At 43.2% G+C, this 17100-nt stretch overlaps 1 protein-coding gene across 1 annotated transcript in view; it reads right to left on the minus strand.

Moving 5' to 3' along the window:
* Positions 1-17100, minus strand: part of Acadvl (Acyl-CoA dehydrogenase very long chain) — a 224065-nt gene that overhangs the window by 148355 nt on the left and 58610 nt on the right. The window contains exon 3 of the mRNA XM_045748593.2: positions 5356-5448. Within this exon, the coding sequence (XP_045604549.1) occupies positions 5356-5448 (93 nt within the window). The remainder of the gene's footprint in view (positions 1-5355; positions 5449-17100) is intronic.

Raw genomic sequence — 17100 nt, forward strand, 5'->3', positions numbered from 1 at the left:
ACCTTGATTCCAAGTACCTCTACCACCTCATTCGTCAAGTTCAGGAGCTCTAAGCACGCCAGCTCCTCTTTAATATACAGACCTACTCCTCCACATGACCTAATTACTCTGTCACATCTATATAGATTATAATTCGGAATCCAGATTTCACTATCCATGTAGTCTTTTGTGTAGGTTTCTGTAAATGCACCAAATATTGAGTTCGATTCTATCAGGAGGCCATTTATGAATTTAACACTTTCGAGCTCTCGCAGCGCTCGAGAGCGTTACCAATTTTTCTCTTGAGTCCGTGTAACATACTCGCTCACGAGTCATAAGAAAAAATATTTCTATAAAATCCATTTTTTATCAAAAGGACAACTCTTCCCTGGTAAGTCTCCAAGCGAGCCACGACCTGGAGCAACAGCTGAACCAGGGGAAAGAGGTACAGGTAACCCCATCTCGCCCAGTCCTGCCTGAAGGCATCGACCCCGATGGCCTCGCAGTCGGGGAAGGGCGCCACGTACCGGGAGACGCCTCGACCACGTCGACGTGAAGAGATCCATGTCCGGAGTCCCGAACGTCTGGCACAGCCAACTGAAGGAGTCAGCGTCGACCGTCCATTCCGAGGAAAAGGGAAAGAAATGAGACAGGCCATCTGCCAAGACATTAGACACCCTACGGACGTGAACCAATAGGAAAGCCAAACCACGAGAACTCGACAAACAAGTCACCCGAAGCGACCAGCCCCAAAGATCCAAGGACCTCATTTAACCTCCTCGGTTCAGGCAATGAACCACCGGGTAGCAGTCCGAATGGAGGCGGATCGTTGATCCGCGAGTGACTCAAACCCTTCGGAGCGACATCAACACTGCCGCGATCTCCCTGACTGCTGTGAGCCCGACGGAAGTACGGACCCCCCCGTCCCTGGCCGGCCTGGTGAACACTGGTCACAAAGCCCCAGCCAAGAGACGACGCATCCGTGAACACATCGAGCGAGGGCTCAGGTAGGTGCCAAGACCCTGAACCCCGAAAAACCCGAAGAGGCAGCCGGCAACGTAGCAACCAACGCAAAGCCCCCGGTGGTCGAACCCAACTGTCGCGAGAGAGGCGGAAGGGACATCCCAGAAGGAATCAGAACAGCCAACGAAGCTACACCCAACCCGGCAGGTAGACCCTCATGCCAAAGTTCAGGCTCCCGCACAAACTCTCGAGCAACCTCCGCGTGACCCGGGATCCCCCCAGAAACAGATGAAGGCAGGACTGCAGGCGAAGCAGAGCCGCCGGAGGAAAAGACAATGAAGTGGTGCGAGTGTCCTAAACCAGACCCAGCCAAGACCGAACCTGAGAGGAAAACAGATGGGACTTCCCTCCAGTTCACCAAGAACCCGAACCCGGCGAGGTGGGAAAGAACTAAATTTCTGGTGAGCAGACACACGGACTGACTGGGAGCCCAAAGCAGTCGGTCGTCGAGGTTGGCCAGAACCCAAATACCTAACAGATGCAGGCAGGACACCACAACCTGAGTAAGGCGCGTGAAAACGCGAGGTGCCAGATTCAACCCGAAGGGAAGACAACGAAAGCGGTAACCTTGACGCCCCACAACAAAACCGAGCCAGTCCCTGAACCCCGGATGAACTTGGACGTACCAATACGCATCCTTGAGGTCCAGGGACACCATCCAAGCACCCGGCTTCAATAGAAGACTGACCTGGGATAGAGTAGTATTATGATCCCAGGTAGCTGAGAAACAAGTCTACCTTGAGAGTTATTCTGCAAGACCTGACCTAAATAAGAGGTCAAAGAAATATAGACATGAAGATACATACGTAAAATAATTGGTTAGATTTGATAAATAGTTTAAGAGTATGGGCAGTGATCAAGAATATAAGTAAATGACTTGACATAAGATGTGGAGAGTTTGCTAGAAGTGTAAAGCTCGCTCCTGGAGGGCTTTGACCCCCACTTGAGCACAAGACATCGTGAGAGGAAGCCGCGCTCCGTGTGAGCTCCTGATAGAGAGGAACCCCTAGTGGTTATACCTTCAAGAGGAAGGAAGTGTGCAGACGTTTCAGCTGTGAAATCAAGCTGGGAACGTGTGGTCTCAAGTCCTGGATGGCAAGGATAGTTGTGAAGCCACCCAGAGACATTTTCGTGAGCCGTGGGAGCGCTCTGGTCAGGCTCCATCAAAGGGAGAGCACCCTGCAGGAGACCTTATTGTGGTAAGCCCAAATTTAACTAGTTAATAGTGATTGCCTATAGTTGATCGTGTGCCCAGCGATCATAGCAAGTGTCTGTTGATATGTTAGGCATGTTTTGATGAGGCAGAAGGCCGAAATAAGAGGGTAAGGATGGAGGAACGTCCTGGAGGCCGGAGCAATGTCCGTCCACTCCGACCGCTGGTGGGCGACTGAGTGAGAGGGCCGCCCGGGAAGCGGAGGGCCGCCCGGGAAGCGGAGGGCTCCCAGGGAGGGCAGAAAATGGACCAGCCGAAACGTGGGGGAGTCACCTCACAGCATGTAGAAAGCAGGGAGATGTCAAGTGAAACATTTATTGTGTGATTTATTTCAGTTATGTGTTTATAGAGGAACATTTTTAGTGGCGTGTCGATGGGTTGCAGGTTTGTCTGGGGAAGGAGTTCTGAGAACTTCGAAGCCGGCAGAGAAGGAGTAGTTGATGAGACTCCAAGATTGTGGAAGGTACTGAGCTCTGTGGAAGAGCAACCATACAGTGAGGAGCAGGACCTCAAGCTGTGAGAAGAGGAGCAGTGGAATGAAGTTTCACATGCTTCTGTGATACCAGTGGTGAAGCACCATTGTTGCTCAAGGAAGACTTCCTGGTGTAGCAGCCGGGACAGCTGCGGAGGACCCTGGTAGACGATTCTAGGAAAACCTGAAGATGTCAGGGTAGTGAACTTCCAGATGTGGAAAGGAAGTTCTTATTGACCACTTGTAGGGAGCTGGTAGTGTGTTTGGTTGTCATTAGCGTGCAAGACGCAGTGAAAGGTGGGTGATTGACTACCATTTTTGCGCCAAGGAGTACTTATACTGAAGTATAGTTACAACCGTAGGCTGGATTACCTGCAGAGACATACATATGTGTTCTAGGACTGATAGGGTGATTGATTGATCATTGTTGTTTATCAAGGAATATTTATGCTGATATTTATGTTATTGCAGTCATAGGCTGGTTTTCCTTGTATGTATTTATACATATATATTCTCTAGCTGATAGTGCAATATTATCTTATGATTCTTGACCTACTTGGTGAGGTTGGTGGTACAAGTGATGAGACAGCAGTTAGACTACCACTTGAGATAAGCAGCTGATAGAGTCCCAATGGGATTGGATGCAACCTGATTGCAATAGCATACAGTGTTGAGTTATTATTGTATCTTGTGTATGTTTGTATATGTTCTTTGTATATTAAATGTTTATAATAACATTTAATATACATGTTATATATATTTATATAACATTTATTTATGTCTCTCTATGTCATATAAATGTTATATATATTTATATAACATTTATTTATGTCTCTTTTGTATAAATGCCACCAAGGCCACCAAGCCAACCCCCATCCAACCCCAGGAACCTTGCCCTGAGGACCCGGGGGCCGAGCAGGCCTCCAAACCCCCCACCTCCAAAGAAAAAGTGGGAGCTGCCGAAAAAGCAAGAACGAAGGGGGCCCACTGGCCAGACCCAGAAGCTCTGGCAGAAGGACTAGGCTCAAATGCCGCAACCCCAGAAATCAACCTAAATCTAGCATGCAACGTTGAAGCTGCCTGCACCCACATATCATTATCACAGGCTTGGGTGAACTGAAGTACGTGCAGACAACACACATCGCACGACTCTGGGTCAAAACAATCACCAACCTAACAGGCAGCATGGCGAAGGCAAAACCGGTGAGTGTCACCCTGAGACAAGGGGACAGAGCAACCTTCAAACTCGCAAGACACGAGAGGGGACTCGGGGGTCACATCCACCGGACCACGTAGCCCCTATGGGGTTTTCCAGGGCCTTTAGCCTTGGTTACACGCTAAGGGAAGCCCAGGCAGGGTACTGCGAACAGCTGCCCAAGTCTACCAATCAAACTTCTAAAAGCTGAGGCCCCGGGACGTGTACACTCACAGGAGCCAAGTGGGGAAAACCACCAGCAGAGTGAGAATACATATATACCCCAAGAACAGCAATGGGGGACCACAACGGCAGACCACCCAACCAGGCAAAAAAACAAAAGAAAAAACTCCGTAAGAGGACAATGTACCCAAATGGAACAGAGCAGGCCGCTGTTATAGGTGAAAACTAGCTGTGCAGTACCATGCGCCCCTGCCAGTGATGAAAACTACCCTCCTACCCAAAGACAAACAAGGACAAGAAAAAACCCATCCGACTCAAAGGGCGGCCAAAAACCGAGCAGTAATCGGCACAGCAGAGGCAGATCCCGAAGTAACTTGTGGAAGAAGGGCCCCAAGCCACAAGGGCAGTACTTACAGGGCACCTAGGGAAGGTGTCCCTAGGTGCAAGCAGCCCGAGTACCGTGGAATCTCACTCCCAGCTCACGCATCACCTGAAGGGACAGCCCACACCACAAGGCACAGAACTGTAATGGAAAACTGGAACCAGAGGCACAACCGCACCAGACTCCTGTCAGCCTAAGAACTGTAGATTGGGTCACCGGCGATTAGGTCTGGGGCTCCCCCTTTCCCCTCCCGGGGAGGGTGGGGTTGCGCAGAAGCGGCGCGGTGATATGATGACATCATGCTAGTTTGCTAATTTTCATTTGGGGAGTTCTGTCCACCTGTTTGATTTTTCAGTCGCAATAATTTTACCAGAATAGTGGTTTGTTTTGGGGCGCCTACCTTTCTGGGTGCCTGTCCCAGTCGATGGCAGACATAGAATGCTCCCAACCACAGGGGGGTCTCCATAGGCCATTGCTCCTCGTGCCTCTCTAGAGGGGCCAGGTTCTCGCTCGTGGTCCCCGGTGGGCAAGAACTCCATGCATTGACTGATGCCAGAAAGATATACATATCAAATCAGCCTGGATAGCTCCGGGAAGCCGACGGGGCTCCCCCCAGAAAATTTGTCTTCTAGGGCAGTCGTCAACCGAGGTTCCACTGTATGATTATTATTTTTCAAAATGATCTTAAATAATTACTATCCACTCTTACACATAGTTTCATCTCAAGTTCCAAACATTCAAGGATTCTTTTATTAAGTGGAGACAAACTGCTGTGTATGTGCCACTGTTAATCAACAATATGGTAACCAAAATGTCTGAGCCATATTTGGCAATCTGAGTCCTTACATAAACCATCCAGACATTCACAAATCTGTTATTCAGGTCACAATAATTAAACCACTTCTTACCTGAAGACCAAATGCGCCCAACTCCCGCAAACCTTGAAGTGTTTTTTCGTCCACTTTTTCCATGGTATCATTTTTTGCTGCATCGTTACACTCCTAAAAGAAATGCGAACAAAATTCAGAAAGATGTGAATGAAATTTTCATATAAATAACACTGTAACCTTACTCAAGCCAACTGACCAGAACAAGACCCATCAGGTTAACCAAGAATTCCAGTTCTCTGAGCATTTTGTTACATTTTTTTGGCATACATGCATACATTCATACATGGCATACATTCAGGCGACGCCTGACAGCTGGGTGGACAGCGCTTCGGATTCGTAGTCCTGAGGTTCCGGGTTCGATCCCCGGTGGAGGCGGAAACAAATAGGCAAAATGTTTCTTTCACCCTGATGCCCCTGTTACCTAGCAGTAAATAGGTACCTGGGAGTTAGACAGCTGCTATGGGCTGCTTCCTGGGGGTGGAGGCCTGGTCGAGGACCAGGCCGCGGGGAAACTAAAGCACCGAAATCATCTCAAGATACATTGCCAATTATTTTTCTTAACCAAAATAATAGACCTCATCTTTTTTTATGTACATATTGACACTCAAATATTATATAAACAAAACATTTCCCAATGTCCCATAACCCGGTCGGTTAAGGGGAGCCCGACCGGCTCCCCTACCCGGTCGGGTAGGGAGCCGGTCGGCCGAGCGGACAGCACGCTGGATTTGTGATCCTGTGGTCCCGGGTTCGATCCCGGGCGCCGGCGAGAAACAATGGGCAGTTTCTTTCACCCTATGCCCCTGTTACCTAGCAGTAAAATAGGTACCTGGGTGTTAGTCAGCTGTCACGGGCTGCTTCCTAGGGGTGGAGGCCTGGTCGAGGACCGGGCCGCGGGGACACTAAAGCCCCGAAATCATCTCAAGATAACCTCAAGATAACCCCATCCCCCTCCACTACCCTCACTCCACAGGAAAGGTTGCCATAACAGAGCAGGAATAAGTAGACACAGGGACCAGGGAGAAAGTGGCACACCATTACACTCAATGCTATATTTCTTGGCTTGCACCCTTAACAGCTTCACAATGCTTATTCACAATGGCAGCTTGTTAACCCTTAAACTGCGCAAGGCGTATATATACGCCCTGAGTAACATGTCCCACTGTGCGCATGGCGTATATATACGCCCAAGGGTGCCAGGCCCGATTCAAATGGCCTGCGACTACACGGGGTTCACATAAGCTTCCTCAGGGCTCTTGTAAACAGACGCCATTTAAAGAAAAAATCGTGGGCAATATTCTCGGGTGTGAGAGGCACAGTACTGTTGGAGCAACCAAGGCTGGCGCACACAGCATGAGCAAACAGCATTCCTGTTCAGCTTGTGACCACAGCATCGCCGAAAAATGTCAAAATAAATATATAATTGCTATTATTTAGTGATGACAGTATTACAGATGACCCCTGACTGTGATATAAATAACCAGGGTTGTGATAATAGCAGGATTGTTGTAATAATTAGCGCTGTGGGAGGAGTGATGCTGAGAGACGGAGGGAGATGGCATCGTTTACTGACTGTGTGGCCACCTGTTATTGTCTGCATTCACCTTACCAGCTCAGTGGTTCTCTTTGGTGAACACAAATGTAGATACAGTGGCACCTCGATTAACGAGCGGCTCTATTTATGAGCATTTCCAGTAACAAGCAAGCCACTCGCAGCAAATTTGTTTCTATTGACGAGCTTCACCTCTATTAACGAGCAAAACCACATGGTACTTCCTAGCGTCTCGCGGGTTCTCGCAAATTCTCGGACACCTCTGACGCCAGTGTTGTTGTTGTATCGCACACGACAAGCATCCCTCTTTATTTATTTGTGCTTCTCTTTGGTTTTTTGTGGTTTTGTAACTACAATTTGTAACGCACGACATCACCAAAGAAGCTGCTTGCTAAAGATGAAGAAAGATGTCAATTACTTGTCATCTTGTCAAGATGAAGAAAGACACAATTACTGTGGATTTGAAGAAGGAAATTATTGCAAAGCATGAGTGTGGTGTCTGTGTGACTGATCTCACAAGGGAGTATGGCAGGGCCTCCTCAACAATTTGCACCATTAGTAAGGGGATGAGGAGGTAAGGGAGGAGAATGCTGCCTCTTCCAGTGAGATCAGGGAAGTGTTGGGAATGTTTGAAAAGCTGACCGCATTCTTGGAAAAACTGCCCTGATAAAGCAGTAACAACCCGGTGTGTGAACATGTTTAATGACAATTTGCTGTCTTGTTTTAAACATTCTAAAACAAAGACAAAAGCAATTGTCAATAGATACGTTCTTTGCAAAAGAAGAGAAAAGAGGAGCCAGTGATAGTGAACCACAACCCGGTCCCAGTGGGGTGAATTTCCCAGGAAGAGAGAGCCCGCCTGACCCAGAGGTGGATTCTCCTTCCACACCATAACTCCTCTCCTCCTTCCCACCTCCCCATCGTCTCCCTCAAGCCAGCAACGACTCTTCATAAGGTAAAGTAAACATGAAAACAGTACAACAAAACATTTATAATTACATGTGCAGTATTATATTTACATAAAAAAATGTCATACAAGTATGGATGTTTTTGGGAGTGGAAGGGATTAAATTTATTTCTTTTATTTTAAATGGGGAAATTTGTTTCTTAAGACGAGTTTTCCACATAACGAGCTCGGTGCCAGAACGGATTAAACTCGTTAATAGAGGTGCCACTGTACTTATATACAATGTGTGTATTAGGGTAATAACAGCAAAAGGAATATGCTGGGAGGAGCCATTTGGGTGACGGAGGTGACATCGTCTGCATGATTTGTCTGGCTGTGCAAAGGGTGGCCACTATGCACTTTGGGCACTCTACAAGCATCTATCTGCATCTATCTGGACCTAAAAAAGGCTTTCGACAGAGTTCCACATAAGAGGTTGTTCTGGAAACTGGAAAATATTGGAGGGGTGACAGGTAAGCTTCTATCATGGATGAAAAATTTTCTGACTGATAGAAAAATGAGGGCAGTAATCAGAGGCAATGTATCGGAATGGAGAAATGTCACAAGTGGAGTACCACAGGGTTCAGTTCTTGCACCAGTGATGTTTATTGTGTACATAAATGATCTACCAGTTGGTATACAGAATTATATGAACATGTTTGCTGATGATGCTAAGATAATAGGAAGGATAAGAAATTTAGATGATTGTCATGCCCTTCAAGAAGACCTGGACAAAATAAGTATATGGAGCACCACTTGGCAAATGGAATTTAATGTTAATAAATGTCATGTTATGGAATGTGGAATAGGAGAACATAGACCCCACACAACCTATATATTATGTGAGAAATCTTTAAAGAATTCTGATAAAGAAAGAGATCTAGGAGTGGTTCTAGATAGAAAACTATCACCTGAGGACCACATTAAGAATATTGTGCAAGGAGCCTATGCAATGCTTTCTAACTTCAGAATTGCATTTAAATACATGGATGGCGATATACTAAAGAAATTGTTCATGACTTTTGTTAGGCCAAAGCTAGAATATGCAGCTGTTGTGTGGTGCCCATATCTTAAGAAGCACATCAACAAACTGAAAAAGGTGCAAAGACATGCTACTAAGTGGCTCCCAGAACTGAAGGGCAAGAGCTACGAGGAGAGGTTAGAAGCATTAAATATGCCAAAACTAGAAGACAGAAGAAAAAGAGGTGATATGATCACTACGTACAAAATAGTAACAGGAATTGATAAAATCGACAGGGAAGACTTCCTGAGACCTGGAACTTCAAGAACAAGAGGCCATAGATTTAAACTAGCTAAACACAGATGCCGAAGAAATATAAGAAAATTCACCTTCGCAAATAGAGTGGTAGACGGTTGGAACAAGTTAAGTGAGAAGGTGGTGGAGGCCAAGACCGTCAGTAGTTTCAAAGCGTTATATGACAAAGAGTGCTGGGAAGACGGGACACCACGAGCGTAGCTCTCATCCTGTAACTACACTTAGGTAATTACACTTAGGTAATTACAAGCTTAGGTGTACAGTTACGGTGCATACAACTTGTAGATACTTATATATAATATGTGTATATAGTGTAATAACACTGCAAACAGTATTGTTGGGGGAGAAAGTTTAGTGCGTGTGACCTTGAATGAGTGAGGGAGCCGCCAGCTGTGTGTATAGCGACGATTCTTCGTGCCTGAACTAACTATATCAGCTTAGCTGTTCAGTTGTGGTGAACAAAACATATACATACTTATATATAACGTCTGTATATAGTGTCATAACACCACAAACGGTATTGTTGGGGGAGAAAGTTTAGTGCGTGTGGCCTCGAGTGAGTGAGGCAGACTCTAGCTGACTGTGTGTATAGCGACGGCTCTTAGTGCCTAAACTAGTCATATCTGCTATCTGCAAAACATGTAGTTTCTTATATATAACATCTGCATATTGTGAATAAAATATAAAACAGGATGGTGGGAGGAAAAAGTGGGCGAGTGAGGCGTTGTTGAGGGAGTGACAATGAGTGGCTGGTGGTGTTTGGCGGTAACTCCTCGTTACTTTTCAACTCTCAATACCAACTTAGTGGTTCGTTATGGTGAACAAAACATGCAGATACTTATATATAACCTGTGTATAGAGTGCAATAGCAGCAAAACCATTTGTTTATTGTTTTATAAACATAATAATTGAATCAGTAATATTCACACTATACTTTTGAGTATAGCGATTATTCACCACTTTTATTATATAAATATATTACAATACACACTATTGAATAATATTACTGCAAAAAAACTAAGAAAAAATCAATCAGACATAGAAATAATTAAGTGATAATATCTTTGTGGCAACTCCCATCTGTCAGCGCGGGTGACACTGACCGGCTCTGACGACCGCTCTGTCAACACCCACTTTTTGCCAGACTTCCTCGGTCAATTGCGCCCAAAATATGTCACCTACGATTTTTTTATATTTTTCCCATGCTCAGGGAACACAAATTAACATTTTAAGAAGACGAAATAATTTTTTAGAATTTTTTTTCTTGCGCACAGGGGTGTAAATGTCCTCAGGACCCTTGAGCAGTGGAAGGGTTAACCCATGGGCTGGGCCACTGATTATACCATGCAACATCCAGGTGTGTATAAAATAAAAAATACCAGCACTGAAAGTAATGAAACGCCAATTTTTGGGCGAGCCGCAGAAGCTTCAAGCAGCCTCTGGGGCCCTCTAATAATAATTTGTGTATATTTTCCTATGGTCAGGGAATGCATATTATTTTATATGAACTCGATTATCTGGACTATATGGAATGTACCTCCATCCAGATAGGACAGACATCTGGATAAGCAGAATTCTTACAGGGTAAGTCCATAAAACCAGCACTGAATGTAATGAAACGTCAATTTCTGGGTGAGACCCGGAGGCTCCCCGGAGCAATACCGGGTTAATGTGTATATATATTAGACCGTGGCAACAGTTAATCGATGGAGTTTTAGCCCCTTAACTGCTCGGCCTCCAAATATGACACCCCCCAGTGCGCAGGAAATAAGATCTCTGGAAAAAATTATTTTCTGTTTTTAAAGAGTCAAAAATCCTTCCCTGAGTAAGGGTATAGTAACTGAAGGTCGAAATTGGAAGTACTTTAGCTGCAATGGGGTCCGTAAGTTCTTGTGTGATGTCATCATTCCCTGGTCGCCCGTGACATACGCCTCCAGGGCTGGTAGGGCGCTCGGGGCAGGATGCACAGTTGCCGCGAATATATTTTTGTTCATTTTCTGCACACAGTTTCAAATACATTTTATATGCTTTTACGTGCCAATCCTATGTATAATGAACACGTTCACTATACTATGGCAGTAGAACATCATGTACTGTCCGAAGACACTGTGTTACGTGCATATGACACGTGTTAATACTCAAATTGTATGACGGTTGAAACATAACCAATCACAGGCGAGTAGGCCTCTGACGTCATGCCAGACAGAGAGGCACCAGCCGTGCTCCCAGCAGGTCGCAGTATTCTCACAGACCCAGAGTAGGTAGGACCTCGGCTGGCCAGTTATACAGCTTGTTGCCTCACTCAATAAAACTACTGAAGTGTCTGCTGTGTATAACTACAACCAACATTCAACCAAAGAAGGCAACGAATACACATGTGTACACATATCCGGCACATATTTCCATTGTATTATGCTAATTTATGTATACAGTGGCACCTCGACATACGATTGCGAGTACTTACGATAATTTCGAGTTACGATGTAAATTTCATCGAAAAATGCGACTCGACATCCGATGGTGTCGTCGACTTCCCATATTTGTTGGTACACATTCGGGTCGACTGAGCGCGTGGTTCCCGGTCACGCAGCCGACCTGCCTCAGTTTACTACAGCTGCCCGCTTAGTGACGATTGCGCCTATAAGAAATTCCGCTTCTGTGGTGATTTTTTGCATTTTGAACATTAACCCTTAACATGCTCGGGGTTTAATATCCTGTCATCCCCACAGGCGCATGTCATTTTGAAAAAAAAAAATTATTTTTTCTTCCTAATCTGTTAACTTTACATCTAAGCTTGTATGGTGAGTAAAGGCACAAAGACGTAGGACCTCACACAGTCAGCTGATGGCTGCCGCCTCAAGGTCAGACGCACTAATATTTCTCCTCCAACAATACTGTGTGGTGTTATTATGCTATATACACACATTATATATAAATATCTACCTGTTTTATTCACCATACTTGTACAAATAAACTGGTATGGTGCCCAAAGACCATCGTGGTAACCAGTAAACAACACCGTCGTCTGCACGGTGGCGTCGTCTGCACGACGCCACCGCCCTCACCAAAATGGCGGCTCCAAACCTTCTCTTGCTGTTTATACCCTCTATACACACATTATATATAAGTATCTACATTTGTGTTCATCATAGCAAACCACTAAGCTGGTATGCTGAGTGCAGTCAATAAAAGGTGGCCACACGCAGTCAGAAGACATCGCCACCAGCCTCCCTCCCACAGCATTACTCCTCCCTCCATGGCGCACAGCACTAAATATCACCACAATCCTGCTATTATCAGAACCCTGGTCAGTTTTATCACAGTCAGGGGTCTTCTGTAATAATATCATCGCTACATAATAGCATGAACAAGTATATTTTGGCATTTTTAGGCGATGCTGTGGTCACAAGCTGAACAGCAGTGTTGTTGGCTCATGCTGCGTGCGTCAGGCTTGGTTGCTCACTCAATACTGAGGCCAATAACACCCGGGAGTTTGGCCCACGATTTTTTTTTTTAAATGGCGTCTGTTTACAAGAGCCCTGATGAAGGTGTGGTGAACCCCGTGTATCCGCAGGCCGTTTAAATCTTGCGTAGTACTCCAACACATCATATGACATGATGCGCAGTTGACTGGAACAACGTCCAACACGTCATATGACGTGATGCGCACTTTAAGGGTTAAAGTAATTATTATATACTGTAACCCCGCGATTATCCGGGATTCAAACATCTGGAAAACGCCCTTATACGGCCAAAATCGTGATCGGATAAAGTTATCACAATATCTGGCCAAAATGGCCACAGGAACCGGATAAAAGCTGGTTTGGCCAGATGAAAATTCGGCCATACCATATTAAGGGGGCATAACTTTTAAAATCTTTATAAATTAAAAGTTGTTCAATTTGCTTATAAATTTATTTATGAAATGGTTATAGAAAGGGCTGCAACTGGTCCAAGTTTCACCATCACACCCTAAACAGAAAAGGAGAAAAAAAATACACAACGTATTATGCAACGAATGTTCAACATTCTCAAATAATCTCAGGGAACACATGTGTCAACTAAAATGTCTACTATGTGCTGTAGAAGCACAAACTCTTGTAATAATTGTAATATGTATGTGCAATATATTTATATGTAAAAAATTTTTTTTTTTCTTTTTTTTTTTCTTCTTTTTTTTGGCCAATTTTTTTTTTCATTTGTTATCAAGGGATTTGCATGAAACTTGCACACCTTGCTCAATGGATGCCTATCTGCAAGGGTGCCAATTATGAACGAAATCTGTCGAAGTCAAGCTCAGCTACAGGTGGCCGAACTTTGATCTTTATTTTACTCAGGAAAGTAATTTACAACTTCAAAGTACTTCATAGCTTTCATTTATTAATCAATTTGCATGCAAATTACACCTTATATGTAGAGTTTGTGCTTCTACAGTACGTTGTAGACATTTTAGTCCAAAGTCCATTTGTTGATTTTATAAAAATTTATAAACATCATATATTGCATATTTTTGGAAGGGTAACTTTGAATAATTATATTATTGCACTAAACACTTTTTTGATAAAACTACTCACAACAATCCTTTATTATATGCTAATTTTAATATCTGAGTGTTATAGAAAGGATTTTAGTTGACACGTGTTCCCTGAAATTATTTGAAAATGTTGAAAAATCGTTGCATAATATGTTGTGTATTTTTTTTCTCCTTTTCTGTTTAGGGTGTGATGGTGAAACTTGGAGCAGTTGCAGCCCTTTCTATAACCATTTCATAAATAAATTTATAAGCAAATTGAACAACTTTTAATTTATAAAGATTTTAAAAGTTATGCCCCCTTAATCTCGTCTGTGGCTCTAGACCAGGGGTCTCCAAACTATGGCCCGCGGGCCACATCCGGCCCGCCACATAATTTCATCCGGCCCTCCAAACAAATCCCTGTGTGGTGGCCTTGAAAAAATAATTATCGTACGAATGGCATCGCAGAATTATTCAAAGCTCGGGCTGCTGACTGGTGGCGCTCAACCCGAGTCAGTTTTCCTCTCTCTCGATAGTGTGACGCACAGATACTAATACTGGTAGGTATGTGTTGTGCATTACAACCAATCAGTTGTGTATAACTGTATATTGTGGGGATGGAGGGCGAGTGGGGCTTCGCTGCTTCCGTTTCAGGGAGCACAAACACTGTACAATATTCTTTTCTCTGTACTTTGACAATGCCTTTATCTTAGTTATACAAAATAGCAATAATACTATTGTAGCCAAAAATATTGCATGTTTAAAATAGTTAAAATGGTAACCATTAAGTTTATCAACGAAAGCTGTTGCCATAATATATACCACTTTATAATAATATGCTATGCTTTTTAACACCACATACAAGCTGTTTTTTTCCTGTAGAATTTATTTCATTTATTTTACCCTTATGTTTTCAGATATGGAAAAGATAAAGAAAAGAAAAGTGGACAGTGAGTGCCGTCGGTTCAATGACGAATGGAAGATAAAGTACTTTTTTGTGATAGCAAATGATAAAGCTTTATGCATAATATGTAGAGACAGTGTTGCTGTTCTGAAGGAATACAATATTCGTCGGCACTATGAATCTAAACATGGCTCAAGTTATTCTCACATCACAGGAGCAGAACGCACTAAAAAGTTTGAATCATTTCAGCACAGTCTGCATTCTCAACAAGCTATTTTCAGTAAGAAAAAATCTGAAAATGAAAATTCAACTAGAGCCAGTTACAAAGATGCCTATGTGTTGGCTAAAAAAGGAAAACCTTTCACTGATGGTAGTATCATAAAAGAGTGTATAGTGGAAGCAGCAGGAGAGGTATGTCCAGAAAAATTAAACCTCTTCAAAATGATAAGTCTTGGGTCAAATACTGTTGCTTGTAGAATTGAAGATTTAGGAGGCGACATAATTCGGCAAATAAAGGAAAAAACAACAAGATTTTGTTGGTATTCTCTTGCGTTGGATAAATCAACTGATGTGTGTGATACTTCTCAGCTCTTAGTATTCATTCGTGGTGTTGATAGTGAATTTAATGTGAGCCAAGAATTAGCATCAGTTCACAGCATGCACACCACAACAACTGGAGAGGTCATTTTCAATGAAGTAAGTAAAACTATGACAGAATATAACCTGGAATGGAAACAAGTGCAGTGTGTGACAATTGATGAAGGAAAGAATATGTCTGGGACAAAGAAGGGTTTGGTTGGGCAAATTACAACAGCTTGTGAGGTTGGAGGATTCTCAAAACCCATTTTTCTGCATTGCCTTATCCATCAACACGCATTGTGCCTAAAATATGTTGATATGTCTTGTGTCATGAAACCTGTTGTTTCTGTGGTTAATTTCATTAGATCTCATGCACTCAACCATCGCCAGTTCTGTGATTTCTTGAAAGAAATTGATGCGGAGTTTGTTAACTTGCCTTATTATACAGCAGTTAGATGGCTTAGTTGTGGAAAGGTTTTGCTGCATTTCTTTGAGCTCAGATTAGAAATTGATTTATTTCTCACAGAGAAAAATAAACCTCAGCCATTATTATCAGAATGTGAATGGATTTGGAAATTGGCATTTTTTGCAGATATGACAGGTCATATGAATAACTTGAATCTGAAATTGCAAGGCAAAACAAATTTGATCAGTGACTACTTTGTTCATGTCAAGGCATTCAGAGCAAAACTTGCGCTACTTGAAGGCCAGGTGAAGGTTAAGAATTTTGCTCATTTTCCATGTTGTGAAAAATTTCATGCAGAAAGTAAAGTTGAATTTCCTTTTTCATTTGCAAATGAAATAATTTCAGATTTGAAAAAACAGTTTCAGAAGCGATTTGCTGACCTTGATGCCAAAGCAAATGAAATCAGGCTCTTTCATAATCCATTTGACTGCAATGCTGAAAATCTTCCAACTCAATTTCAAATGGAAATTATTGATCTCCAGGCAGATGACAGACTGAAAGATAAGTATAGAGAAGGAAATCTGATTGAGTTTTATAAATGCCTGCAGCCAGATCAGTTTCCAAATTTGATAAAGTTTGCTTGTAGTTTTGTGTCCATTTTTGGTTCAACATACTTGTGTGAACAAACTTTTTTCAAAATGAAGTATGTGAAATCTAACTATCGAGCAAATTTGTCTGATGATCACTTGAAATCAATTCTTACAATTGGCTCATCTAATCTGGAACCTGATTTTAATGAAATTTTGAAGTCAAAACGACAGTATCATTCGTCACACTAATTTGGTTGCATAAAACTAAAGGCAGGAATCTATTTAGTTTACCCTGATTTTTTCCAAAAAGATATGTTTTAATTTTTCCATGTTTATACTTTAATATTTGAGGAAATTAAATTACTGGCACTGATTTGTTTTTTGTTTTTTTTCATTTTTTATTCCTCCGGCCCGCATAAATATGGGAAATATATAATGTGGCGCTTACATTGACAAGTTTGGAGACCCCTGATCTAGACGCATGGTGGAGTAGGGGGGGTGGGGTGGGTCAGTGGTGTTGGGAGGGTGGGAGGGGAGCGTCGGGAGGGACCACCTGGGTATAGGAATTATCATTAATTTTAGAACAATTAATCATAGCCAAAAACAAATGAAATAAGTACAGTGGAACCTCTATTAACGAGTGGCTCTATTAACGAGTTTTTCCAGTAACGAGCAAGCCACTCTCAGCAAATTTGTCTCTATTGACGAGCTCGCCTCTATTAACGAGTGAAACCACATGGCGCTTCCTAGTGTCTCGCGGGTTCTCGCAAATTCTCGGACGCCTCCGACGCCAGTGTTGTTGTTGTATCTCACACGACAAGCATCCCTCTGGATTTATTTGAGCTTTTCTTTGAGTTTTTAGTGGTTTTGCGACTACAATTTGTAACACACGATGTCTCCAAAGAAGCTGCTTGCTAAAGATAGTGTTGTCAAGAGGAAGAAAGACACAATTACTGTGGATTTAAAGAAGGAAATTATAGCAAAGCATGAGTGTGGT

The sequence above is a fragment of the Procambarus clarkii genome, chromosome 2 (assembly GCF_040958095.1).
Source record: "Procambarus clarkii isolate CNS0578487 chromosome 2, FALCON_Pclarkii_2.0, whole genome shotgun sequence".
Lineage (NCBI taxonomy): Eukaryota > Metazoa > Arthropoda > Malacostraca > Decapoda > Cambaridae > Procambarus > Procambarus clarkii.